At 40.0% G+C, this 26,589-nt stretch overlaps 1 protein-coding gene across 1 annotated transcript in view; it reads right to left on the bottom strand.

Annotated features, from left to right (window-relative positions):
* The window catches only part of MSRA (methionine sulfoxide reductase A), a 388,021-nt gene extending 362,727 nt beyond the window's left edge, over nucleotides 1-25,294 (bottom strand). The window contains exon 1 of the mRNA XM_006774771.2: nucleotides 24,873-25,294. Within this exon, the coding sequence (XP_006774834.1) occupies nucleotides 24,873-25,008 (136 nt within the window). The 5' untranslated portion in view covers nucleotides 25,009-25,294. The remainder of the gene's footprint in view (nucleotides 1-24,872) is intronic.
* Between the last annotated feature and the right edge of the window lie 1,295 nt (nucleotides 25,295-26,589).

Raw genomic sequence — 26,589 nt, 5'->3', positions numbered from 1 at the left:
AGAAGGGTGTGGAAAGAAATATTCAAAGTGATGAATAGCAAGGACCTACAACTAAGGTGACTCTACCCACCAAAGCTGTCATGTAGAATTGAAGGTCAGATAAAGAACTTCACAAACAAGAAAAAGCTAAAGGAGTTCATCACCACCAAACTAGGATTATATGAAATGCTGAAGGATATTCTTTAAAAAGAGGAGGAAGAAGAAAAGGTAAAGATAAAAATTATGAACAACAAAGTGACAACAAATAAATATCTATCAACAAGTGAACCTAAAAAGCAAACGAATAAAAAACCTGATGAACAGAACAGACTGGTGAATGTAATAGAATCGGGGGCATGGAAAGGGAGCAGACTGACAATTCTCAGGGGGAAAGGGTTGTGGAGGATGCGGGAAGAGATTGGGCAAAGAGCTCACACCTATGGACGAGGTCAGTGGGGCGGGGTGGGGAGAGAGGCCTGGAGTGGGGTGGGGACCAGGTGGAGGGGAGCAATTGGGGGGCGGGGGGAAAGGAACATCTATAATAGCCTGAACAATAAAGATTAAAAAAAAAAGAAGTTATGTGATTTTTCCAGACCACCAGACATATATCCAGAGAACAGAAAATTGAAGCAGTTATTCCACGTTCCATTATTTAATGAATTCAGGAAGATGGAAAGAATACACATGGCCCAGACATCCCAATACTAGTATCTATTTAACAATCCCTCTGAATGGTTAATAGGTACCTCAAATTCAAGTTTGCCAAACCCAAACTTTTTATTTTTCTCAAAAAAATCCCTTTCCTCTTCCAGCCTCCATTAAATGGTAGCACTAAACACTCAATTGCTCAACCTGAAAATCCAAGAGGCATCTTTGATTCATCCCTCATCACCTACTAGAAAGAAAAGAGACAGATAATATCAAGCGTTGGCGAGGATGTTACAAACTGAAACCCTCATAAATTGCTGGTGGGAATGTAAAACGGTAAACAGTTTGGTACTTTCTTTAAAAGTTCAACTTATACTTACCATAGAAGCCATAAATTCCCATCCCTAAGTCTACCTGTGAGAAAATACATGTCCACACAAAGACTTGCACAAGAACTTTCATCAAAGAATTATCCTTAATAGACAAAAACTGGAAACAATCCCAAAACCCACCACATGGTGAATGGATAAACAACATATAGTCCATCAATAGCTAGTATGCAATAAAAAAGCACAAATTACTAAAAGGGAGGGTGATAGGTAGAATAACTAATATTTATTTAGTACTTACTATGTGCCAGACATTGTTCTAAACACTTCTCATTTTATTTCATTTAATCCTGATAATAATAATATCTTTCTCATAAGGATATTATCAACCCGTTTTTTAGGCTAGGAAACTGAGGCATACAGAGTTTAACTAACTTGCCCAAGATCATAGAGTTCATAAATAGCAGAGCTGGAACAGAACCCAGGCAGTCTGCCTCCAGTCTGTGCACCTAACTGTTGCAATCGAGCTGCTTCTCATGTGAAATGATATTTCAGGAAGATTTATCAGGTTGTAAACTATTTGCTGAACTAAAGGAAGGAGCAGAGAAACTATTGGAATCACATCCTATGGGGCCAGCTGGGCCTGGAGGGTTGAGAGCCATTTGCTGCAGGCAGCAGAGGGCAGCAAAGGGCTGTGGAGCAATTGCTGGGCCCCTGCCCAGACTTCCAGCCAGCTGGCTTCCAGTGGAGAAGGGGAACCCGAAGGAACAAGGTAAGTCAGAGATGAGAAGCCTACCCCTGAAGAGAAGGGCTGGCAACCACACTGTCCTCATGGGGCCCGAAGACTTAGATCCCGGAAGTGGGGAGGAGCCTGGGGAGAAGTCAGAGGTGTTCCATTCCTGGGTGGCCACCCAAGATCCTCTTAGAATCTGATAATGCCCAACTTCTTTCACATTTCACTTCTAAAACAAAATATTAATATCATGACTATTTTTTTATTTGGAAATGGACTTCAGGTCTTTTAAGAGTACAAAATTTGGCTTTACCTTGACCTAAGCCTCCTCTTTTAAATTCAAAATATTCATTTAGGACTGGTATCTAATTCTCATAGAACAGTGATGGCGAACCTATGACACGCAAACTCATTTTTTTGGTTGATTTTTCTTTGTTAAATAGCATTTAAATATATAAAATAAATATCAAAAATATAAGTCTGTTTTACTATGGTTGCAAATATCAAAAAATTTCTATATGTGACACAGCACCAGAGTTAAGTTAGGGTTTTTCAAAATGCTGACACGCTGAGCTCAAAAGGTTCGCCATCACTGTCATAGAAGGTGTTTTAAAATTAAGAAGCACATTCAAATGTCATTCCCAAGCTTCTGACAAGTCTGAAACATCTTGAATACAGACACCATTAATCCACAAACATCAAAATTATTTTATTACCTGAAATCTTCCTAAATTGTTGTTTGGGGAAAAAAATAGGATAATAGATAAAACTGTCAGAATAAGGAAAAAAAGAAAACCCTCTCAAAGAAAATGTCCTATGCATGCTTTTAAAAGACAGTCTCAACAATTAAAAACAAAAAAACTGCTCTGGACTGCCCAATCTGATGCTTAACTCAGGCTTCCTTAAATAAGCAGAACAAGTAGACATTGTAGATTTGTGATTTACTCTTAGAAAATAGGATGTCTTATTTCCCAGGAGAAAAGTTTTAAGAGCATCAATAGATTCCTCTGGATATCAAATATTTCTCCATTATTGTGAGTAAATTATATTTAGATAAAAATTAGGTGAGTTAGATTTCCCTTTAAAATACCCATGAGATTTTAAAAATACAAATGTGTCACACATCCAAAAATAATATTTTATCCTAAAACCTCCATAGGAATGTCTCCCCGTTAAAATAATTAGCCAGAAAACAAAACTAAACTGAGTTTTAGATGTATTGAGTTCAAAATAACATATTAAAATTAGATTGTCATTTGCTAATACTAGAATGAAATTTATAATCTTTGATATCCTTTTTAAATCTCTGGAAATATGCCTTTACATTTTTGTTTTTAATCTAGAAAAAAATGTATCTGAATTAGTGATAAGTTGGATAGGTGCCCAAGTTTTATTTAAATGCTACATACACAACAAAGAATATAAATAAAGTTAAGTGTTTCCAAATTCTTGAGAAATTCACCCCTTTGTTCAAGGCCACAAGTTCATGGCTCAATTATTCTCATCTGTGTTATTTTTGTCTTCCTAACTAAACTATAAACCTAAGAGAAGAAATTATTAACTTTTTTAATCATTAGTATCACACTGAGCACATCTATTTGTTCGGTAGCTATGTACTGAATAACTGTTATATAATGTTCAAAGGTAACTGCTCCAGGAATAAGATAATGAAGCATAAATAGTCTTTGCCTTCAAAGATGTTAGTGCCTAGTGGAGGTGGGGGGATAAAATGTATACATGTGACCAGACTAAGGGAGGCACAAATACCCCTTAGTGCAGTGGTTCTCAACCTTCTGGCCCTTTAAATACAGTTCCTCATGTTGTGATAACAACCATAAAATTATTTTCGTTGCTACTTCATAACTGTAATGTTGCTAGTTATGAATCATAATGTAAATATCTGATATGTAGGGCGGTCTTAGGCGACCCCTGTGAAAGGGTCGTTCAACTGCCAAAGGGGTCGCGACCCACAGGTTGAGAACCGCTGCCTTAGAGCATATATCAGCTAGAACCCATGTCAACAAGAAGTCTGATTCCATTCTATGTGAGAAAAGATTTTAATTTTCTTAGAAAGGAGGAAGAGGAAGGTGGCAGGTGAGTGCAGTCTGAGAGGTGCAAGGCCTTGTTTGTCCTGCATGTTGGGAAGGGCCTCAGAGAAAGCATGAATGGAAGGGTGGCCAAAAGGTGCTTGGGACCAGGAGTATCTGAGGAAGGAGTTTCACCTCTTTTTGTACCATATGCAGGCAGTCCCTCCTCCATCACTCCTGCCCCAATCTTCAGTAAAATCTAGAACATTCTCACTCATGTTATGGTAAATATAATGGTAAAGGAATCGATTCAGTGTGAAAAAGAGATAGTATCTGCAGCACAGGAACCTAGAGGCAAAGGTAACCAAGAAAACATAGGCAACACACACACACACACACACACACACACACACAATTTAGATAAATCTTAAGGATAGCTTAGCTTTGGACTTCCACAGTTTGGAACTGAGGTTTCAGCCAAGAACAGGAGGTCAGCTGTGCTAGGTTCAGACCACCAAAGGAGTGCCAGATGAGTCCACATGGCCTCACCAACACTGGCCATGTGTTTTACTAGTTCTCACATGATGCTTCCTGGTCAACCCCTTCCTGGCGGTGATCTGGGATTGCCTTCAGACTGGATCTTGTGTGCAACCCCGACTGGGTCTGCCCCAGCCTGCTGTGCCAACCTGGTGTCTGCCCCTAGCCCTCCCCAGCACTACTTCTGCTATAATCTGTGTTGTGACATCTTGCCCCAGCATTGCCCCAGCATGCAATCTCAACCTGCCTCCGCGTTCCGTTCACTATTTCTTTCTAGACTGACAGTTTACAGGACCATGACTGGCTACATGGCCACTGTGGAAAACCTGGTGCACAGCAATAGGGGGGGGGACTAGTCTTTGGAAGGGAAGGCTGTAGACAACTTTCACCTTTAGGCGACAGACAGAGTTGTAGGCTGATGCAGAACCAAGAGACTGCAGAGAAAAAGGAGGTTCCCATGTAGCCCATGTGGAAAGGACTTTGCTCGCTGAGGACACCACAGCATGGTCCTACTTCTAAATTGCCTGTGGGTTTGCTTCAACTGTACTTTCCAATTTTATATATAGAAAAACAAGTTGGTCTCTAAGAAATTTCAAGAAGAAAATCCGATTTTAAAAAACTGTAAGAAGTCGTCCCACGGAAATGAAATAATAATGAGGAAAGATAAAGTTAGTTCAGAAGCAGGGAGATGGATTCATGGCTGCCAAAGTAACTTCCTCCAGATTGAGAAAGAGACTACCAGGAAAAGTGGTAACTGTATTGCAACCATGCTGCACGCCTCCATTTTCTTTCTCTTTCTCTGCCTTTTCAAGTGGAAAAAAAGAATAAGAGAAGAAAAGAAAGAAGAAATAAAAGCAAGTGTGACCATGCAAGAAAGATGCAGGGCTTAGAGTTAGAGTTAATAAGCTTCTGAGGAAAGATGATTAATTCTGAAGGGAATAGAGGAAGTGTTAAGCATAATACAAAGAAAGCATTTAAAATCATTGTGTGAATGGAAAAAGAACCTCCAGGGACTTTGCTTTTAAGCACTTTTAATATAAATTCAAGGGCAGCCAGAGAAGGTAAGTGAATTGTACAAAGTTGCACAGCAAATCAGTAGCACAGCCAAAGCCCAAAACTGGCCAGGCCTCGCTCAGCAGTCATTCCACAGTCCATAGTTGCTTAGTGGCTTCTCACCTTGGTTTTGATGAGCTTAACAAGACTGGCGATAGGGACAAAGTTCTAAGTGGCTTATGGGGTCTGCTACATAGGCCAGTGATGGCAAACCTATGACACGCGTGTCAGAGGTGACATGAGGACTCATTTTTTTGGTTGAGTTTTCTTTGTTAAATGGCATTTAACTATATAAAATAAATATCAAAAATATAAGTCTTTGTTTTACTATGGTTGCAAATATCCAAAAATTTCTATAGGTGACACGGCACCAGAGATAAGTTAGGGTTTTTCAAAATCCTGACACGCCGAGCTCAAAAGGTTCGCCATCACTGACATAGGCCACGAACCTGTGATTATTAACTTCTGAAAAGCCGAATACAGAAGACTAGTAAAAATGTACCTTGAAGTAGGGAAACAAGGGGCAAGCTTTTATGATGTAACACTTGATAATAGTTGGGTTTAATAACAAAGCTGTTTGTTAGTTTATACCAGGAGCTTGCATATCTGTAAACGTTATCACTTCTAGTGAGGAATGCTATCATCGGTGCTGATACTTTAATAGAGAGCTTTATTTTGCTAGAACAAAGAAACATAAGTGTCACATCATATTGCTCAACCAGGTTCTACCACTCTCCTGGTTCTTGCAACCTAAATGTATCATGAGCTTGGAGGAAAACGCTCATGGGCGAGGCCCTGAAGAAGCAAATCCACAGCCTCCAGGGCACTGTCATGGGGTGGGCTTCCTGGCGATGCAAGCAGGCAGGAATCCCCACCAGTGATGGGTGAAAACTGGATATCTATGCCTGTAGCCCTATCTGTCACAGCCTTCTAAATGTGGTTCTTGTGGAAAGCTAGTTAGAGATCACTGGCTTGAAACGGCAATTTCCATTTATTTTCCATTAAAGCCAAATCCAGATTCAAAGGTAAGAAAGGAAGCCACCTTTGGTTACAAGTGACAAAATCCAACTTGAACTGGGAGGGAGGGAGGGTGGAAGGGTAGAGAGGGAGCGAAGAGAGAGAGGAAAGTCCAGAGATGGAGAGAGAAACAGAGACACACACGGAGAACTTGGTTTTTGTTTCAAGGATTTCAGGGAAATAGGAATGAAACTGAAGCTGCAGGGAGGGCAGGAAGGTACTTAGGTCTCAAAGCAAACAGTGAGAACCTGAATGCAACCAGGACTCTACCATCTCTGCCTTCTTGAGGGTGGACCTTCCTTCTCTCCTGGTGAAAACAGACCTTCTCCAGAGAAGCAACTCCAGAGCAGCTACAGGTCCTGTCAGCTCCAGTCACAGCTCCTGTCTCCAAAGAGGCCCCAAGCCCTGGGAGGGACACTCGACCCAGAAGGGTCAGATCCCAATTCAGGTAATGGTAATGCCGCAATGCCGGAGGCAGTCACAATAGAAAAGTCCGGCTCTTGCAGGAGCCATGGGAATGGGGCTGAAGCAGCTCCCAGACAATCCCCGGTGAGCACACAGCACCCACCCATCTCTAGCACACAAGTGCCAGGTCTGTATGTGAGCATGTGCCTGCACAAACTGCCCGTACACATAACCTCTCATACTTCAGCTTCCACTCTTGTCTCCAATGTGGCTTATTACATGTGATATTAAGTTGGCTGAGAAGGGGAGGAAAAGCAGGAAATAGGAGGAGAGGGAGGAGAAGGAGGAAGATGAAGAGGAGGGAGAGAGAAGGGGGAGGGGAGGAACAAAAAGGAAGTTTTGAAACTGCAGAGACATCTTAAGTAAGAAACAGATTTAAAACCAAGATCAGGCTAAATAAAAACAAGCAAACCCCCCCCCCCCCCAAAAAAAAAAAAAAAAACAGTTATGAAAAACAGTTAATTTTTCCCATGCTGGCTTTATAAATCAGTTCTGAACCAAAAAACTATTTTGTGCATTTAATTTCCTATGCTGCAGTTCTTCACAAAAACTGGTTGGGCTTACATCCCAAAGCCTTCAAAGAATTAAACATAAAAGTGAAAAAATTTAGACAACACACAGCAGTAAGCTGTCCCCTAAACGTCCCCATTGGACACATCATACTGCAAAAGAAACATTCTGCGCATCTGCCAGGAGTCGGGTATCATGCTAGGCGCTCTCTCCATTATCTCATCTGTTCCCAGAAACAGCCATTTGAGGCAGGTGCCACTGTTTCCGTTTTACAAATGAAAAAACCCAAGCAAATCTGTTCAAGGTCACGCAGCTGGTAAGCATATGAAGTGAAGTTCAGAGTCACGGTCCGGACATGAAACGCCTGTGCTTTCCACCAAAGCAACTTGTCCCTCACTAGAGGATACAAATCTGAACGCTACCTATTTATATTGAGGTGGCAAACATCTACCTATGGTCTTGAAAGGTCCTGTAGAGAGAGATAATAACCAGGCATTCATTTCCCAGCATCATACACTGCAACACAAATGAGTTTCCATATCTTGTTATTGAGTCAAGAGAGGAAAGCGGTACCCTCGGGAGAAAAATATGAATGACACTAAAGGAATGCAGCAAACTCAATAAATCCAGAGACTAATATGCTATGTGATCTCTGCAGTAGTTATGCTGGCACTGATAACCTTACAAAAGTTCTTGGTGGAACTTGTTAAATCATAAAATCATCTCTTGATTCTAGAACATAAAACAATGTCTTTTTTTTTATGTAAACACAACCTTGGGGAAACTACAGATAACTGTGGATCTTTTTAAGATATTTTCTTCTGTCACACTGGGAACCATTTCCTTCACTCACCAATATATTTACATATTTGTAGAAAGACTTTCATAAATATTAAACACATATGGTAATAGAGCAGCTAAGAGCTCAGATCTCCTCTAATAACTACGTATTTGGAAAGTCAGCCACTGGGCTCACACAAGCAGTCATAAACAAATTTCTAAAAATGGACAGTTTGTGCTGGAAGGTACAATAAAAACAGAATATCCATTTAAGATTCATTAATATTAATACCTATTGACCTGCACCATACTAAAAGCATTTTATTGAGCTGACAACTTCCAAACATAATATGACACAGTATAAGCTCAATATTTTTTCATTCACTTAACAAATAATTATTATATAACATAAATATACATAGGCATGAGGGATACAAATAAGTAAATAAACCCTCACTAAACTTGAAATGCAGTTATAGAGAAAATATATACAGTGGGGCCTTGACTTACGAGTGTCCCGACTAACGAGTTTTTTGAGATACCAGCTGTCTCTCCGCCGATTTTTTGCATTGAGTTGATAGAGTAATTTGAGTTAACGAGCTCCTTAACGAGCTCGGTCTCGGAATGAATTAAACCCGTAAGTCAAGGCCCCACTGTACATATATTAAAGTTAAATCACTACTATAAGTCTAAACGATTGTAAGATAACAATACTAATGTCTTCAAACAATATGTTTGCATGCCAAATGAGTAGTAAAGAAAAGAAATGCTACAAATTTATAAGAGAGGAGGGTCAAAATGGGTTGGAGAGTAAGAGAAGACATCACTGAGTGAGGAGGGCTAACTAAGTAAAAGGAAGCGAGCAAAGAGAAGAAAAGGACGTTTTATAAGTAAAGGCATGTTCTAGAGAGAGTTGATCTAGCAAGCAAAACAAAATGTGTGTGTAGAGATGCAGGACATAATTTCTCCACCACTTAATATTCAATAAGCACAAAACCACAATGGTTTGTTTTCCTTGCAGTGTTCAAACGAGCATATTTACTTATTTCCAACTTAAGGGCTCAGCCCATCACTTATCCAGCTCCTCATCTTCTACCAAAGCAACAAACTTGTCAAAGCTAAAGTCTTTAAAACTCCCTTAGAAAAACAAAATGTGATAAATAAGTACAGTGTAGAGTCCTCAAGTTTAGATTGCAGCACTCCACTGGACCCTTTAAGATTACTAAAATCGTGTATCTGACATTATGCAAACATTCTGAAACACAGCAATGCAGACGACAGTAAAAGTCAGGGAATCCAGGTAAGAAAGAAGGTTCAGGCTATGAAGTAAATGCAATGCAAGTAATTTGTTCAGGTTGAGTCAAGGTAAGGAGTTAACAGTAGTTATAAGGCTAAAAACTACCCAAAATACTACTGCTGATAGAAATACAGACTCAGAGTAGGAAAGGCCTTTGGAAGTGAGCCAAATCTACACACATCCATACTCTGCTTTCTTTGGAGGCGGGCACCAGGCAACAACTCAGGGTCTAGGTCAGGGGTGGGCAACCCCTGGCATGCGTGCCAAACATGGCACACCAGTAACTTTTGTTGGCACGCAAAACCCTCTCTTATAATTTTCCATTTATAATTTTTTTAATATCGACTTTTTTATTTTTCAGATAAATTCAGTGTAGGTACATCTTAGATAAATAAATAATTTTACATAACAAAACAAGTTATCTTAAAGACCATAGACATTATCAAGTGGAGTCATAAAGTTTTCTGTTGGACTATCAGTGTGCATGTATACATTAAAAAATAAATGTATTCATCATCATATACTGTGTTTTTGTCACTCGAATGAATTTTATTATTTCTTCAAGGTTCTTCACATATGTACACCTTAAGAGATATCAAGTAGGAGTAACATGTTCTCAAAAAATTAGGGTTGGCATGCAGAAGAATTTTGAGTCAGAGATTTTGCTGGTTTTGGCACGCACTCACAAAATGGTTGCCCACTCCTGGTCTAGGTCTTGGTCAACTGAATATGCAAATGCAGAGTGATTACGAGTTTGCAACCATCTTATGCTATCAACAGACAGGAAGAACCCTGACCCCCTCCTCACCCCCAAAAAAAAGGCAAACTAAAAGAAAGACTTTGGAACTTGCTCTTCCAGAGCCAACATATCCATAAAGTTAAGCCTAGGCTTTAGCTCTTTAATGAATCTCCTTATTCTGAAAAAAAAAAAAATTGTGGGTTTTTAATGAACCCAAATGAAACCTCTTGGTTTGTATCTTATCCCTGGTTATTCATATTTAAATGTATGTAGCGTATTTAAATTGGATATGTGTTTCCCAAAAGCTACTGTAGCAAACATACATCATCTTATTCTTCCAACTCCTAATTTTCACCAGAAAATAATTATTCCCTTTTATTCCACTTTATTAACCCACAGAATTTCACAGTATAAGCATAAGGAAATAAAATGTTTTTAACTTCTTAAATCAAAAGTTATCTGCAAGGGGCTCCTCGAACCTCTTACATTCAGAGGCAGTTGGGTGCAGTTTCTACTCTTGGAGGGATGTGGCTCCCCAGTAACCAGAGACAGACTCTGCCTGAGCTCGCCTGTTATCAGGCCCAGTGCAGTCCTGTGTGGTAGCAGGAGCTCTGAACGGCGCTTCATGCCAGTGCACACATCTCAGTGTGCGAGGAATGCTAAGTGGTTAGCGAGGAACTCCAGGGACCAGCAGGAGTAGCTGCAGAGAGCTTACTGCGAGATGACATAGCTCTTTATGAATTAGTTCTTAAGAAGAGATAAGGAAATGGAGGTTTTCAGCAATGTAGTGTTTTCTCAGGGGCTCAGTTTGACAGCTGGCTACTCCATTCTGCAAACTCTAACATGGTTTTCTTTTTATCTGCTAACTACAGCACATTCAAGATTTTTTACTTGAGGTTTCATTTTCTCCAGCTGGAAAGCTATGAATTCCCTCATAGTATTTCATTCTCATGACTCTTGCCTTTTCGGTAAAAATCTGTTAAAATATCAAATTTTTTTCAGTTGGCCAAAGAATAATTTTTGGCCTTATGTGAACAGTGCTTTTTAGTTTTTCATACTGTATTTGACCCAAACAAACTATAAATTACTTAACTATAAACTACAAATTTTTAAAAAAAAATCAAAGGTAAAACATGGAAAAGTTACAGAGGAAAATTCATCTTACCACGGCAATCTTCAAAAGAGTTTATTTTATATCCAACCTCTAGGAAGACATTCAATGTCTCTAAATTTTACTCTTCTTCTTCTTAATGTAATGATACATACATTCATCAAAACATACCATAACTCTGCATTTCTTCCAGTTTCAACTATTACCGGTCTTAGCTTATTATAATGTAAATTTAATATACTTATTCAACAAGCTGGTGGATCAGAAATATACCATGCTGAGAAACACCGCAGGTATGCTCACGTGAAATGATACAAAAGTCCTAACAAAATATAGGAACTATGTCCTCCTTTGTGAAGGGCAATAACCTTATTCAACCTTTTATAAGCAATCCAATTTACAGAAGAGGTCCCAGCTGGCCCATACAATATGACAATTCCTGCTCAAGATAAAATCAAGCATTTGGCATAAACACACACACACACACACACACACACACACAACAACAAGCCCAAAATAGAGTAGCCTAAGCCAATCCCAACATCACCAAACCAACCAAGACTTAATTTAGTTACAGTTTTGGCTGTCCCAGCGTGAAATCTTAAACCAGTCAATCAGGAATTACTAGTACCTGATCAGCAAAAATTCGGTAATCTGCCTGATAGACCCCTAGATTACTATCAGGTAATCTGCCTGATAGTTCCTAGGCAGTGGTTCTCAACCTTCCTAATGCCATGACCCTTTAATACAGCTCCTCATGTTGTGACCCAACCATAAAATTATTTTCGTTGCTACTTCATAACTGTAATTTTGCTACTGTTATGAGTCGTAATGTAAATACCTGATATGCAGGATGTATTTTCATTGTCCGCGACCTACAGGTTGAGAACCTCTGGGAGGGAGGTAACCTTGAGGTAACCAACCTGCTTTTTCTCCTAGTATACCGTAACTTCCTCATTCTCACTCCTTTCTTCCTAGAAAAGTCTTTCATTTTGTACAGCTGCTCAGAGCTCCTTTCTATCTACTAGACTGGATGCTGCCCAATTCTAATACATTTCTGTCCTATTAAGATCTTAAATTTTTAATATGCCTCAGTTTGTCTGAGTCAAAGTAGTGAAGTATCTCACCAAATGGGAAGAACATTATGACAGGACATCCAGAGGAAGTTATCTGAAGACCAAGCCACTTAGCCATTGTAATCCAAAAACTCTGGCCATGCCAATTGGGCACTGTAACTAGGCTAGAAGTTCAGGAAACAAAGGAGAAAAATAGCAATCACTGAACTCCAAATATATTAAAGCAACTCATCCTTCACCTCCCTGAGGAGACACATTGGGATGAAAGTGTAAAACAGGGCCCCAAAACCCTAGCTCCATCTCCAACCCTGAGAACAATCGAAGCTGAAACAGTCCCTAAAGGCAGCATGGAAGGGGAAGAGCTGAGTTTAGCCTCAAAATATTTAGCCCAGGACGTTTAAATGAGCTCTGAGGAGGACAGCAAGCATCCTGGGAGGAAGAGGCTCAGAGCAGGAGTAAGCCTAGGGAGTGGAAGCAGAGATCTGGAACACTGACATCAGCAGCAAGTTACAGAGAGTTTCTAACTCCAGGATGAACAGTGTCATCGCACAGGTCACACAGAGTTACCACTATCTCCTAAGCAGAGACTGAATGAATCTGAGTTTTAAACAGATGTCTGAGAGTGGTGCTCACAACAGACTGGGGAAAATGAAGACAAGAGACCAAGGAAAGTGTGGTGGTTAATTTTGTGTATCAACCCGACTGGACTAAAGGATGTCCAGATAATACATTATTTCTAGCTGTGCCTGTGAAGGTGTTTCTGGAAGGGATTAGCATTTGAATAAGTTCACTAAATAAAGAACTTGGCTCCCACTAATGTTGGGGAACCTCATCCAACCTGATAAGATTAGAACAAAAAGGTGCATAAAGAATGAATTTACTCTCGGGGGCAGGAATAGCCATCTTCTCCTGCCCTTAGACACTCCTATTTCTCAGGCCTTAGGACTCAGACTGGGACTTACGTCATTGGCTACCTTCAAAGTAGCACAGGAATCACCACCAGCTTTCCTGGGCCTCGAGCTTACAGATGGCAGATCTTGGACTTCTCAGCCTCTAATACCATATGGGCCAATCCTTCATAATAAATCTCTTTCTATATATCTATATATATTCTATTGGTTCTGTTCCTCTGGAGAATTCTGACTAATAGAGGGCAAAAACAATCAAGACTTTTGGGAAAAAGACAGTAAATACAGCGGCAAGGATCACAGATGAATGTAGCTAAGGGTTAGGGAGAATTAGAAGCATATTAATGCCACTAGCAGAAATGGGGAAATTAAAATATGTATATAATGTTTTGTACAGAAAATAGTAAGTTTGGTCTTAGAATTAAATTTAGGGTTACAGCAGGACATACACAGCCTATAAATATTTGCAAATAGATATAGATTTCAGAAGCTATTCACTGACAAGAGTGGAAGGGAAGAAGCTAGCCAGCCATGAGAAGGGTAGAAAGAGAAAAGCAATAAAATAAGGACAAAGGAGGGGGTAACCCCAGCAAATGCCAATTCTACTTATCCAAAGATAAAGCCATTGTCAGAAACTCCCAACCTCTTACCATCTCTTGGCTTAAAATTTGATAAGGAGATAGATCCAAGTTAAAATGGTTGAACTGTCATATGATGACAAACCCATGCCCCACTAGAAATCTGATGTAATTAAAGCTCTGGGCAGCATGGCAGAAACTCAGCTCTGGTCAGCCAAGCCTGGGCTAATGCTCTGAACTATAAGAAGGAGAGGAAGTGGCAGGTAAGAGACTCCCATCATATAACAGGGTAGGCTGACACTCCATTCTTCAAATATGGCCCACTCCTTATCACATACATTTCCATTTGGCTGCAAAAATTCTTTCCAGCTCATAAAGTGTTCTGGTATGAAAGGAAAAACCAGTAACTTGGAAACCAGCACACAGTGGCAATCCCCAGGCCCCAAACTGTGGGAAGCCACCTATTGTCTTCACTAGCAGAGAAGTATGGACAAGGAGCCTGGAATGCTGGTGACCCTTGAGCCCTGGCAAAGGTCAGAGCTATGCACCAACAGTTTAGTGAAGACAATGGTAGCTGAAGCAACTTCCCAGCCAGATAGTCATGTAAATCCTTACTGATGAGATTGTCTGTTACTGGAAATTGCCTAAGGGCTATAGGTGTATCCCAAACTGAATAAAAGGATGGCAAGACCTGAGCACAAGCAGAGTCCTTCCTCTTGCTTTGGGCTCCTGCCTGGCCCCCTAACTTCCAAATTATTATTTCTTGTCTCGTCTCTGTCAATTGTGCGCGGCCCCTCTTCCAGAACCCAAACCCTTTTTTTCAAAATATATTTTATTGATTTTTTACAGAGAGGAAGGGAGAGAGATAGAGAGTCAGAAACATCGATGAGAGAGAAACATCGATCAGCCGCCTCATGCACATCCCCCACCGGGGATGTGCCCGCAACCCAGGTACATGCCCTTGACCGGAATCGAACCTGGGACCTTTTAGTCCACAGGCCGACGCTCTATCCACTGAGCCAAACTGGTTTCGGCCAGAGCCCAAACCCTGAACCGTGCGGGATGTGAGTCAATCACACCAAATGCCTATCTTTCCTGTTGTTGTAATGTACCCCGCGAATCACAATAGGACGCCTCAAGAAGTCGAATTAAGGAGTCACATTATTTCAAATCCGGGACTACAAGGGGGCATTTTGCTCTCCAAATCTCGTAGTCCTTACATAGCCCCAACACCAGATTTATATAGGCAAAAATCACAAAGGTGTTGATTACATCTCGGGGTTTGGAATGAGGAACCTGGTTTGCAAAAAAGCAGTTTGTTACAGAAGCTAAATTGAGCCGATTAGTTATCTACCAATATTAATTATAGTTTCGGGTCTTGGGACCACTGAGTCAACAGGAACGCATTACCTGCAGTCCAAGGGGCTTGGGACCACTGAGCAATGGAAACACATTATCTGGAGCCACTGAGGCAATTTAGAGTAATTGTGCAGTCCTGGCCTCCAGATCCAGAGGAATGTGTTTTCTAAAACCAGTATGACCACAACCAATGGGGTATTCACAATCAATAGGGTATTCAATTGAATGGGATGATTTATATAATTCAGAAAATCAAAATAACTTGTCTATTATTTTAGCAAGCAAATAATGCCAGAAGCCAAGTCAGCAGGGTTAAAATATTAAACAGCAATTCCCACCAAGCATGGTTGCCACCATGCTTCACTGCCTTCTTCAATCCACCCTTCACAGACACACCCAGAAATAGTCTATATTTATTGACTATTTATTGTGTGCCATAATATATAATATGTGTGTGTCTATTATGCATGGTACTGTTCATAGGAACCATCTCTCAAAGAGCTCACAACAGAGTATGCTAGACTCATTCAACAAATACTTATGGTCAGCCTACTGTGTTCTAGGCACAAAGAATAAGTAGTTGATAGTCTAGTTCTACATTTTCAAATAGTTGATAGTCTAGTTCTGCATTTTCACAAAACATCAGATATTGTTATGCTCTCTGACAAACTGGGAATTTATGATGGAAGGAAGTTTAAATAATAGGTAATAGAATCCATAACTTCCACTCATCACACATTGACACCTCAAAACCATCTTTTGCAGAATTCAGTTTTTTAAACATCACCAGTTCAATGACTTTCACTGGCACAGGATGGCCAGGCCAGCCAGCTGCTGTGGCATGGGAAGGGGCCTGGCCATCTGCCAACATAGCACAGTGATGGGTAGCAGGCCTCTGGGGCCTATAAAGGGGTTAAACCAAGGAACCTCTACTCTGGTCCTTGCTGAGGGCCTCAAGGAAACTGGCTCTCCTGGGACTCATGACACAGCCTGATGCCTCCTTACCCAACCAGCCTCCCATTCCTCACTTCATCTGTCCTCACTCTCCTGCCTCCCAAACCTGAGTCAGGGGTACACTGTGACCTCTGGACTAAGGGTTGCAGGCCAAAGTCCTACATGGATTGTGCTGAGCAAAACACCCTTTCCCCACCACTGTTGCAAATTTCTAACTAGTCCCTGCTCCAAGACTTGAAGTTGAGCAGCTTCCCAACATTGTGGCCAGTAGAAAAGTTTGCCACTGGTCATAAGAGTAAGAGGAAAGTCTGAAATCAACACAAATCCATCACCACTAGTGGAAAAACAATTAAGAGTTCTTACTCCATGGACAAAAGGTCACCTATGTTAGCGTCTCTGTGTTACATTGGTCACACGATGGTCAGACAGAAAGACTGCCAGTTTTGGACTTTGTTCTCAGGCATTGACCATACTAGTATGCTGGCTGATATCCACAAACTACATTAAGTGCTTGATGTAGGCAGCACCCTTTGTGAAGTGCTATAGAGGATAAAATAAATATCCAACACAGCCCAGCCCCTCCCTTCAAGGGTTGAAACATGGTTCCTCCTCTGAACAGCCATCTTCTGGGGAGCTCACCCTCGTATGGGGAAATAAGGTATAGGTTTAATAAGATGGGTAGCAACAAAACATCTAAGTAACAATGAAAGACCCAATAGAAAGATTCATAAAACAGTCCATAATTATTTGTCCAGTGGAAAAGAAAGGGCTCACTTAGGTCAGAGAGAAAAGGGATGAGTTTATTGGAGAAATGAATTCAAACAGGGCAAGCTTTAAGGAAGGATACATGGAGAACACAATATTTTACCTAAGCAAGCATTTATTTAACAGTCACTTGTTGAATGATTAAATGGAAGGACCGGAGTGTGGAATCCTGGATAGAATCACTTGAGCAATTCCAGAAGCAGAACACTAAAACCAATGTGAGCCCAAAGATGGGTTCTATATGGGCGCTGTGGGAAGAAAGGCGGTGAGTAAGGATTAGATCTGGGGAGGTATGGAATACCCTTATTCCAGGGACTTCAGGGAAACACCGGAGGGTCTGAACACAGGGCAAAATAAAGAGCTTTAGATAGGATGCAAAGTGGAGAAATCATAGTTCTGTGTCCTACAATTTAGAAATTAATCACACATTGGGGGAAATTTTTCTAAAAGGGAAATTGTTTTCTGTCATTTTCTTTTAAAAGTCTATGTACATCACTGAAAATAAAAGAAATACACATAATGTCTTCTACAGAATAAAGGAAAGAATTTGTCCCCAAAGATCTTTTCTTTGTATAAATGATGCCACCACAATTGCTGCTTCAATAAAAATGAATATTTATGAAATGTAAAATGACTTGGATTAACTCATTCCAATTTCACCCTCTAAATTTAGATTTTTAAATCATGCCAAAATGGAGATTTTGATTACAAAAGCAAATTGAGGAAGAAAAAAAAAAACTACTTGACAAGAAAAAGAGCAGAATTTCTTTTAAAAAATGAACTTGAAATAGGGCTGACAAATGATAGGTGGTCAATTTGACTTAAAAACAACAGAGAGAGATCATCTTCAAAGTGAAATTATTTAACTCAATAAAGCAGTCACATTACAAGAATCAAGTCATAAAATTTTAAAAAGTCTCCCATCCACCTTCAGCTCACTGCATAGCTCTCTCACAGGCTGCTTGTTTCTTAGCCATTATTTCAGTTTCTTTGTGCATACATATTATTATTTTCCTCCCTGTTCACACAAAAGTTAGCATGCTATAATGCCACTTTTCTGACCTTGCTTTTTTTCACTTAACACATCTTGGCAATCTCTCCATACCCATTCATATAGAGTTTCTATATTCTTTCTTACAGATGCATATTCCATTGTGAGGATGAACCATAATTTATTTAACTAGCCCCTGCTGATGGGCATTTGGGTTGTTTCCAATCTTTGGCTATTGCAAACAAGGCTGCAGTGAATAACCTGGTACAGTCATCTTTTGGCATGTGTGCAAGTGTATCTGTAGGATAAATTCCCAGAAATTGCATTCAGGGGTCAAAAGGTATATGCAATTAAATTTTTGATATATATTGCCAAATTGCCTTCCCTAAGAGTTGAGCCAATTTCCACTCTTGCCAGCATTATAAGAGAGTACCTTTTTCCTTAAGGCAACAGAGTGTATCATCAAAGTTCTGGAAGTTTGCCAGTCTGAAAAATGAAAAATGGTATTTGCATTCTCCTCATTATGGGTGAAGTAGAGCATCTTTTTATATGTTTAAGAGCCAAATGTACTTCCTCTTCTGGAAACTGTTCATACCTTTGCCTATTTTTCTAATGGATGTTGGTGTTTTCTTATTATTTTCCAGGAGCTTCTTATATATTAGGGAGACTAGTCCTTCACCTATGATATGAATTGCAAATATATAATCCAGTTTGTCTTTTGAACTTGCTTATGGTAATTTTGCCTGCAGAAAATTCTTATTTAGATGTGATCTAATTTTTCAACCTTTTGAGTCTTCTGATTTTCAAGTCATGATTAGAAAGGCTTTCCTCACACCAAGATTATAAAGGAATTCTCCCTTTCTCATATTTAAATTATTTCATTTTTTTACATTTAACTAAATGGAAAAACAGTATAGTAGTTAACATCCCAAACGCTAAAACCAAATTGCCTACATTCATATCCCAGAGCCACCACTTATTAGCGATATGAGCATGGATAAGTCACCTAACCTTTATGGCCCTTAGTTTCCACATCTACAAATGAGGAATAATAATAATAATTACTTTATGTTTACTAATACATTTAATCATTTTGATATTAACCATTTTATATTAGTAAACATAAAGTAATTACTACAGTGCTTGGCATATAGTAGGCATTTAATAAGTATGAGCTATTATCATCATCTATCTTTTGGAACTTATCCTGTTTTAAGATGGAAAGTACAATCTTTTTTCCTCTATATGGCTACCTAATTGTCCCAAAACCATTTACTGAATATTCCATCTTTTCCCCACTGATTTGAGACATCACCTTTTTCATATGCTACATTTCCATATGTATTTAAGAATTTCTGATCTTTCTTTTCTGCTCCATTGACCTAGCTATTAATGCACCAGTACCACACTGTTTGGAAGGGCTGGCTGTCCCTGTTTGCTCTTCTTTTAGTTACCATAACTATTCCTATTTATTTTCCCATATGAATTTTTTAATTAGTGTATCCAGTTCTAGAATGAAATAAAAATATCATTAGTATTTTTATTGAAACCACATTACCTTTATAAATTAACTTAGGGAAAACTGATATATATGTTTCCTGTTCAGTCTTCTATCCAAGAACCTGGTATGTCTTAACATTTAGTTTTCTTTTTTTTTTCTTTTTGCATCTTTCAGTAGTGTTTTAAAGTTTTCTTCACATAGGTCCTGCATATTTCTTGCCAAGTTTACTCCTAAATTTTAACTGTTCTGGTTGCTATTATAAATGGGGTGTTTTCTTCCATTATATCTCCTAACAAGTTGTTTATATAGAGTAAACCCATTGGTTTTTGTCTAATAAGACTATACCCTGATACCTTACTAAATTCTCTTGGATTTTTCAGACATGTAATCCTATCAACTGCAAATGATGTTAATTTTATCTTCTCTTTTCCAATCTGTACATCTGTAATTGTCTTCTCTTGTCTGAATTGGCTAACACCTACAAAACATGTTAAATAATAACCAATTACCCAAAGTAGGCCTGGTCATGCTTTAGGCAGCCTTGAACAAATTACACATTTAAAAAGTTTGAAGGTTTGAATCTTAACTTCTTGCAAAGAAGAAATATATCAGGCGACAGTTTATAAAAGGATGGACATTTTAAGAACACAAAAAGGTAAGATTAAAGCTTAGATGATAACCCTTAACAACAAAAATATTTAGTAATAATGCACACCTGCAACTAGGTTGAGCAAGAGTGGACCACCTCCACATTCTTTCTTGATTGAGACTCTGGTGCAGTGGTTCCCAACCTTTTTTTGGCCATGCCCCACCTACGCATCTCTAAAATCCTGACGCCCCTCTCCCATGACATATAATTCATATTATTCAAAAAGTGAACTCTTATTCACGTGGAGGAAGCCTACAAGGCCATTAACTTGGTCTAAACAAGCTTCCAAAGAACATGGCATCCATGAAAGAGAAAAATAAAAGAATGAAAGAACAGTTGAAGTACTGAGTAAGAAATCACTACGAAATTGTTTTTAAAAAATAATAATAATATGAAATGATATAAAAATAGCACAAAGTTTCAAAACACATAATAGAGAACTAAAATGCATAAATACGTCACAATATATATTTATATACTATATATGTGGCCCCTAGAGCCATAAGAAATGCAAAAAATTCATTTAAAATAACTCATTCTCGAATTGCCCCCCTTAAAAATCAAATTACTCCCTTGTGGGGCGTGTGCTTCATGTTGGGAACCACTGCTCTAGTAGAAACCTCTAATGTTTCGCCTTTAAGCACCATGTTGGCCTTTGGCTGAAATTGATACACTTTATCAAAGTTAAGGAAGTTGCTATCTCTGAGTGTTATCAAAAATGGTTGTTAAACTGGTCCAACAACTTTTCAGCATCTAGGGAGATAGTTACATCGTTTTTGTTTGTTTGATCAATTAAATGATGAATTATATGAATAGATTTCCTAATATTAACCCATCTTTTCATTCTGAGACTAAATCGCATTGCTGGAGCCTGTGTATTCATAGTTATTTTACAGTTTTGCATCTATATTCATACATACAATTGTTCTGTAGTTTTATTTTGAGGCAATCTTTATCAATTTTGGTTTCAATATTATACTTGCTTCTTTAAAACAATTTGACAATTCTTTCAGCATAAATAATACTGAAATTATCTGATTTTAAATATTTAGTGGAAGTCCCCTATAAAACTGTCTGGACATAATGCTTTGGGAGGAGGCAACAACTCTTTGACATTTTTTTTTTTTTTAGAAAAATCAATCTGTTTAGATTTTCTACCTCTTTCTTGGATCAGGTTGGGTCAATTGTATTTTCCTAAAAATTATCTACTCCATCCGAGTTTTCAAACTTTCAAAGCGGTAAGCAAATAGTCTCTTATTATTCTTAAAATTTTTCTATTTCCATTATTCCCCCTCAGTTCTTATCTTGTGTATTTGTACATTCTTCCCTTTTGTCTTTATTAGCCTAGGTAATAGTTTATAAATTTTATTGTTGCCATTTAATTATTTTTCAAAGAGCCACCTTTTGGATTACTTACATTGCTTTACTGTTTTTCTACTTATGTTTAAAGCTCTTAAACAAATATATCTTTAGCAGGTGTGCTACATCTCTTCCTCACCCCAAAAAGGCATCACAGCAATAAATGCAGTGAACTCTAAGAATATAAAGACAAGAAGTAGATTAAATAGGAGTCATTAATATTATCCTGAATATCTCCAAATCCCAAATACCTGGTCAAAAAACCAGATTAGCAATGTTTCCAATATGAAGGGGGGGAAAAGTGCCATATAAAGTAAAATCTGGGCTTTTACCATAATTAACTCATTGGAAATAAGATCAGTTTTAACTATAATAAACTTACATTTGAATAATGTAAGAGGTACTCTGGGGTTTTAATTATAAGCCTTCCGCCTCCTGCCTATGTATAGCAATTAATTGCCCACCAATTTAGTTCAACAAGCATGAATCCCCCATTTTCTCTAGTCCCAAAGTTCTCTCAGTATTGCTGTATAGCCAGACACTAAAACAGAGCAAAACCACCTCCACATATAAGATCAGACAAAGTCATGTGTGCCCTGCCAGCTAGCCAGTGCTATCCAGAACCCACCACTAACCTGAACGGAGTGTGCTTCAATTGAGGCAGTCTAGTTCAAGTTTAGTTTTAACTAAAAAATAACCCAAAGTAGGCCTACTCATGTTTTGGTTCATTTTAGATAGCCTTGGAGAAAGTAAACATTAAAGATGTTTAAGAGATTGAATCTTACCCTCTTGCAAAGTAGAAATCTACTGAGCCACAGTTTATAAAAAGGTGTAAGTTTTCTTAAACATACCAAAAAAGGTAGGATTAAAGCTGAGATGATAATCCTTTGCACCGAAAGTATTTGGTAATAGTGCACACCTCATAGTAGGCTGAGCCAAAGACATGCAATGGACAAGCCTTGTCTTCTAAAAATCAAAAGGTGATGCTTTTGTGACAGAACTTTTCAGAGTTTGGATGAAAATAACAGACACAGACAGAGGTAATACAGATTAGTGAACAGCTGTTAGATAGGAGGTTGGAATTGAGATTAATTTAACTTTCAGAACAATAATAAATCCATAAGTTTCAAGCTTATAACCACCAAAACCTATCAAAGAGGTAACACTGCCCATTTCTGGGGCCAATTAGGACTTTCAGCACTCCATCAAGGCAGTAGTATCAGAAATGGAGACTGTATAGGCCACAATCCTATATAATAAAAGCCTCATATGCAAATCAACCAAATGGTGGAACGATCAGTGGAATGACGGGTCGCTATGACACGTATTGACCACCAGGGGGCAGATGCAGGAGCTGCCCCCAGGCCAGCCAAGCCGGGTGCCAGTGGGCCCCTCCCCCTGCACCCCCCATACCACCCACACCTCCTGGCAGATCACCTTGCTGGTCTCTGCAGAGGGAGGTGATCAGCTGCAGCGGTGGGAGATGGGGCCAGTGAGCGGGCAGTGCCAGGCCAGCCAAGGGTGCCAGCAGGGGCCCCTAACTGCCCCACTGGTCGCCCCACAGATCGGCCCTGATCGCCAGCCAGGCCTAGGGACCCTACCCACGCACAAATTTCATGCACTGGTCCTCTAATCTAAAATGAAAATATTGGGGGGAGGGCATAGTTAGAATAGCTGAACAGTAAGGACATATGCATTGTAGGTTTGGCCCTACATCAACAAAAGCAGATGAACAAACAGCTATAAGCAAAGAGAGAAGAGCCTGGAGTAGAACCAGGTCCTGAGGTTCTGCAGAGTTATTATGTGGATATGAAAAAAAAAAATCTTTGGCTGATTTCTATCATGTTGGTCAATCTTTTACCAAAAGTGTCATTTACATACTGGGAAACTGATTGGGAAGACTTTGGTTAACAAAAAACATAACTAAATTTTGGGCAATCTTGATCTTGAACCAATTTGGAAATATGATCAAGAGTTTTTGGGTTGTTTGTCTAGAGGGCATATCAAAGACACTGTAATGTGTAAAAAGGAAGTTCAGTACAAGTTAGGGAAGTGCAGCCTTGAGAAAGCATTGCCTTTACCATAAATACCCATTTATGAATGCTGCTTTGCAAATTTCCAAAGAATTTATTTTTAAGACTAAGTTCAGATAATTGAGTCAAATATAGTTTAGATATAAAAAATAATCTAGATTTTTTTCTTTCTTCCAAAACTCATTCTCTGAATTTGAGCTAAAAATAAAATAAACTTTTAGGGCTGCCGATGAGTTGGAGGTGATGTGATGGCAGGCACAGGAAATAGAACTGTTAATGTAGGTAAATAAAAAAGACAGGTCACACAATCACTTTCCAAACTGCTTGACATCCGAAAACCTCTCTGCCTTTTACAGTCTCATACTGAGAATTATATATGATACGCACCCTCGCTATGACCTCCTCCTATAAATACTCACCAATTCTTTAAGGAAAAGGAAAATAGAAGCATTTCTGGGAAATTTCAAATGCAGAATCTATCTTGACATTGAGCCGTTTGTAAAATATTAATCATCACTATCCAACAGCGCTAACTAAGGCAGTGGTTTATAAACTACGGGATGCATTAAAATCAGATGGAGGACTTAAAACACCAGTTGACAAGGCCGCATTTTGAGAAACACTGCGCCAAAGTAATCCTACTTAAATTATGGTGCTGGGGATGGTGGACCTGTGCTGTCTGCAAACTAACTGCAAGGGATCTACCACAGAAATAAGAATTAAGCTTTTAAAATCTGGGGGGGTAGTTTAACATTACTTGGCATCCAAGCACGTGATCACTTTTCTGGCATTTCACTTTCATTGTATTTTCCAAAAGCGTTGGTCTAAGATTGGAAAGTTAAAGTTTGGGAAACTCAGCTCTGAAATAGACACCTCCGGAGGATTGATACACAAGTGCAGACTCGCGAGCACAGGGCCAGGGACCACTCCTACCAATTGGAGGAAACCAGGCAGTCTTGGAAGATAATGGAAGCCTGAGGATAACTCCTGCCACCAGGACTCTGGACTGAAATACAATTTCAAAAGTGCAGTTTCCAGCGTTCTGTATTATGGCTTTGTTTCTAGTGACAAAAGAACACCGCACCATCACTGCAAAAGGCCAGCGTCCGTCTCAGAGCCGGTGCAAAGGAGAAAGGAAAGGCTGCAGAGAAGGCCGGACCGCGGACGCGCATACCCGAGAGAAAAGGCTGAAACGGGATCAGCGTTTGGAGCCGCTGGGAATCTGCGCTCTGTGTGTTTGCACCAGCTCTCAAGATTCCGTCCAAGCATTTTGTGTGTGCTTTTAGGGAGTGAGGGGCCAAACAAAGAAACAGAAGCGACCCCTGCCTCCTCCCTTCCCGGCGCCTCCCCGCGCCTGCGCAGACCCTAGCCTGAGCCCCAAGGAGTCCTGAACACGGGTTTGTTCCGCGAGGGCGGAGGACGCGCCGCCACGGGCACTTGCACGCATGCGCAGCCGCGACCACCGCGCCCTTACCCGCCACGGCGATCGGGTTCTTCCGGCCCGGCAAGGCCTCCTGGGGGCTGATCATCTTAGAAGCGGAGTCGCCCATTCCCGGGACAGGAATCAGGCTGTGGAAGAGCTGGCGAACCCGCCTGGTGGCTGAGAGCATGGGCGGGCCGCTGGCAGAGGGGCGGCGGCGGGCGGAAGGCGCGGTCAGGGAGCCGAGCGGCAGCCGCGGGCCGGCGAGCGCTGAACTGACTGCTGGCGCCCGCGGGGGGACCGGTGCGCACTGAGCCGCCGTGCCCCGGAATCGAGGTTACCTAAGGCGCAGGCCGCACGGGCTGTGACCGAGGGCGTGTTCTCTCCCCGAGAGGGTGCCGCGTCCCGGGAGACACCCGCGAGCTTTTCTGGCTTGGCTTCAGTACCCTGTCCAAGCTGGGAACAAGTGTATTTATTAATGGCGGTACGAAGTACGTGAAGCGTCAGGGGCCAAAAAAATATGCCCAGCCCTTGATTTTTCAGTTCGTCCCTATTTCACAACCTCCTTAGCCGTTGTTTGGCGTGACCAATAAGATACAAAACGATCTACCTTACAGACAAGTAGGATGTATGTCTATTTCCATTGCAGCCATTATGATTACCGAAAAGATGAGTATTTATCCAAAATGAAAACTAAGTACAAGTTTCAAAAAGCTCAGAATAGGGGAGAGAACGCAATATAATGTCATACCTGTGTACACACATGCATATGTATAAATATATTGATAAACCCATTTTACAGGGGTCGGGGGGGACAAGTAGAGGAGCGAGGTACTAATGTCACCACTAAAGCAGCTTAGGTGGATGTGATGGTGCTGTTGGATCATTCTTGTTTCTCAAATCATAGGAGGTAACATTTGTTCCTGTGACATTTCAACCCAAAGCATAAGGTGGGTGGAGCCAGATGGGTGTCTCGGGTGTTCCATATGTGAAATTTGGGGTTTTACAGAAATGTTCTGCCAAAATGGGCAGATAATCTCAGATGAGGAAAGGAACTGCAGACTCGCACCCTCAGAGATGTGGGAGTTCTGACTCCCCGCCCTTCCCCACCCCACGGGTTTATCTCTCTCTGTTTTCCTGTGGCGTGGACTGTCATGTTAGGTGGACAGGAATATTAGCCCTACTCTACTGTAGAATATGGGCAAGCATGTAACATTAAACTTCGATTAAAGTGCTTATTTTATCATTCACAATTCCCTTTGGGCAATGTGCCTCAGTTTTTACTTTTGATTTATTTGTTTTTATGATGAGATTATACAAAGTAGGTTCTATAGGCCTCTCTCAGAAATACTCCTGTCCCGTGTAGGCTCGTGAAGGCCTGGTTACTGCTAAGCATTTGTAAAAATAAGATCATTCATCTGTCAAAGCAAATACTCTGTGGGGTTTTTTAAATTGCTGCCTTTTAATACATACTGATTTGCCTTTTCTGATTTAGTGGTTGGCTGTATGAAACTAAACATGTTAGAAACACTCAGCAGCTAAAAACTGAAGAATTTTTCATGTCAAGAAATACTTATATAATGTTAAGTGGAAAAGCACAACAGATCTCAAGTATGTGCATCTGTGCGATGTGGTATATATAAAAATGCATACACCTCCACTTGTACACCCACTGAAGAAAGACTAGAAAAAATGTAAAAAATGGTGTTTACAGTTTTGCTGTTGTTCAAAGTAATGGTCTACTGATTTTCACTTTTTTAAACCTCTGTTT

This window comes from Myotis davidii, unplaced genomic scaffold (assembly GCF_000327345.1).
Source record: "Myotis davidii unplaced genomic scaffold, ASM32734v1 scaffold524, whole genome shotgun sequence".
NCBI classification, from domain to species: Eukaryota; Metazoa; Chordata; class Mammalia; order Chiroptera; family Vespertilionidae; genus Myotis; species Myotis davidii.
This window is presented reverse-complemented; position numbering and strand designations above follow the sequence as displayed.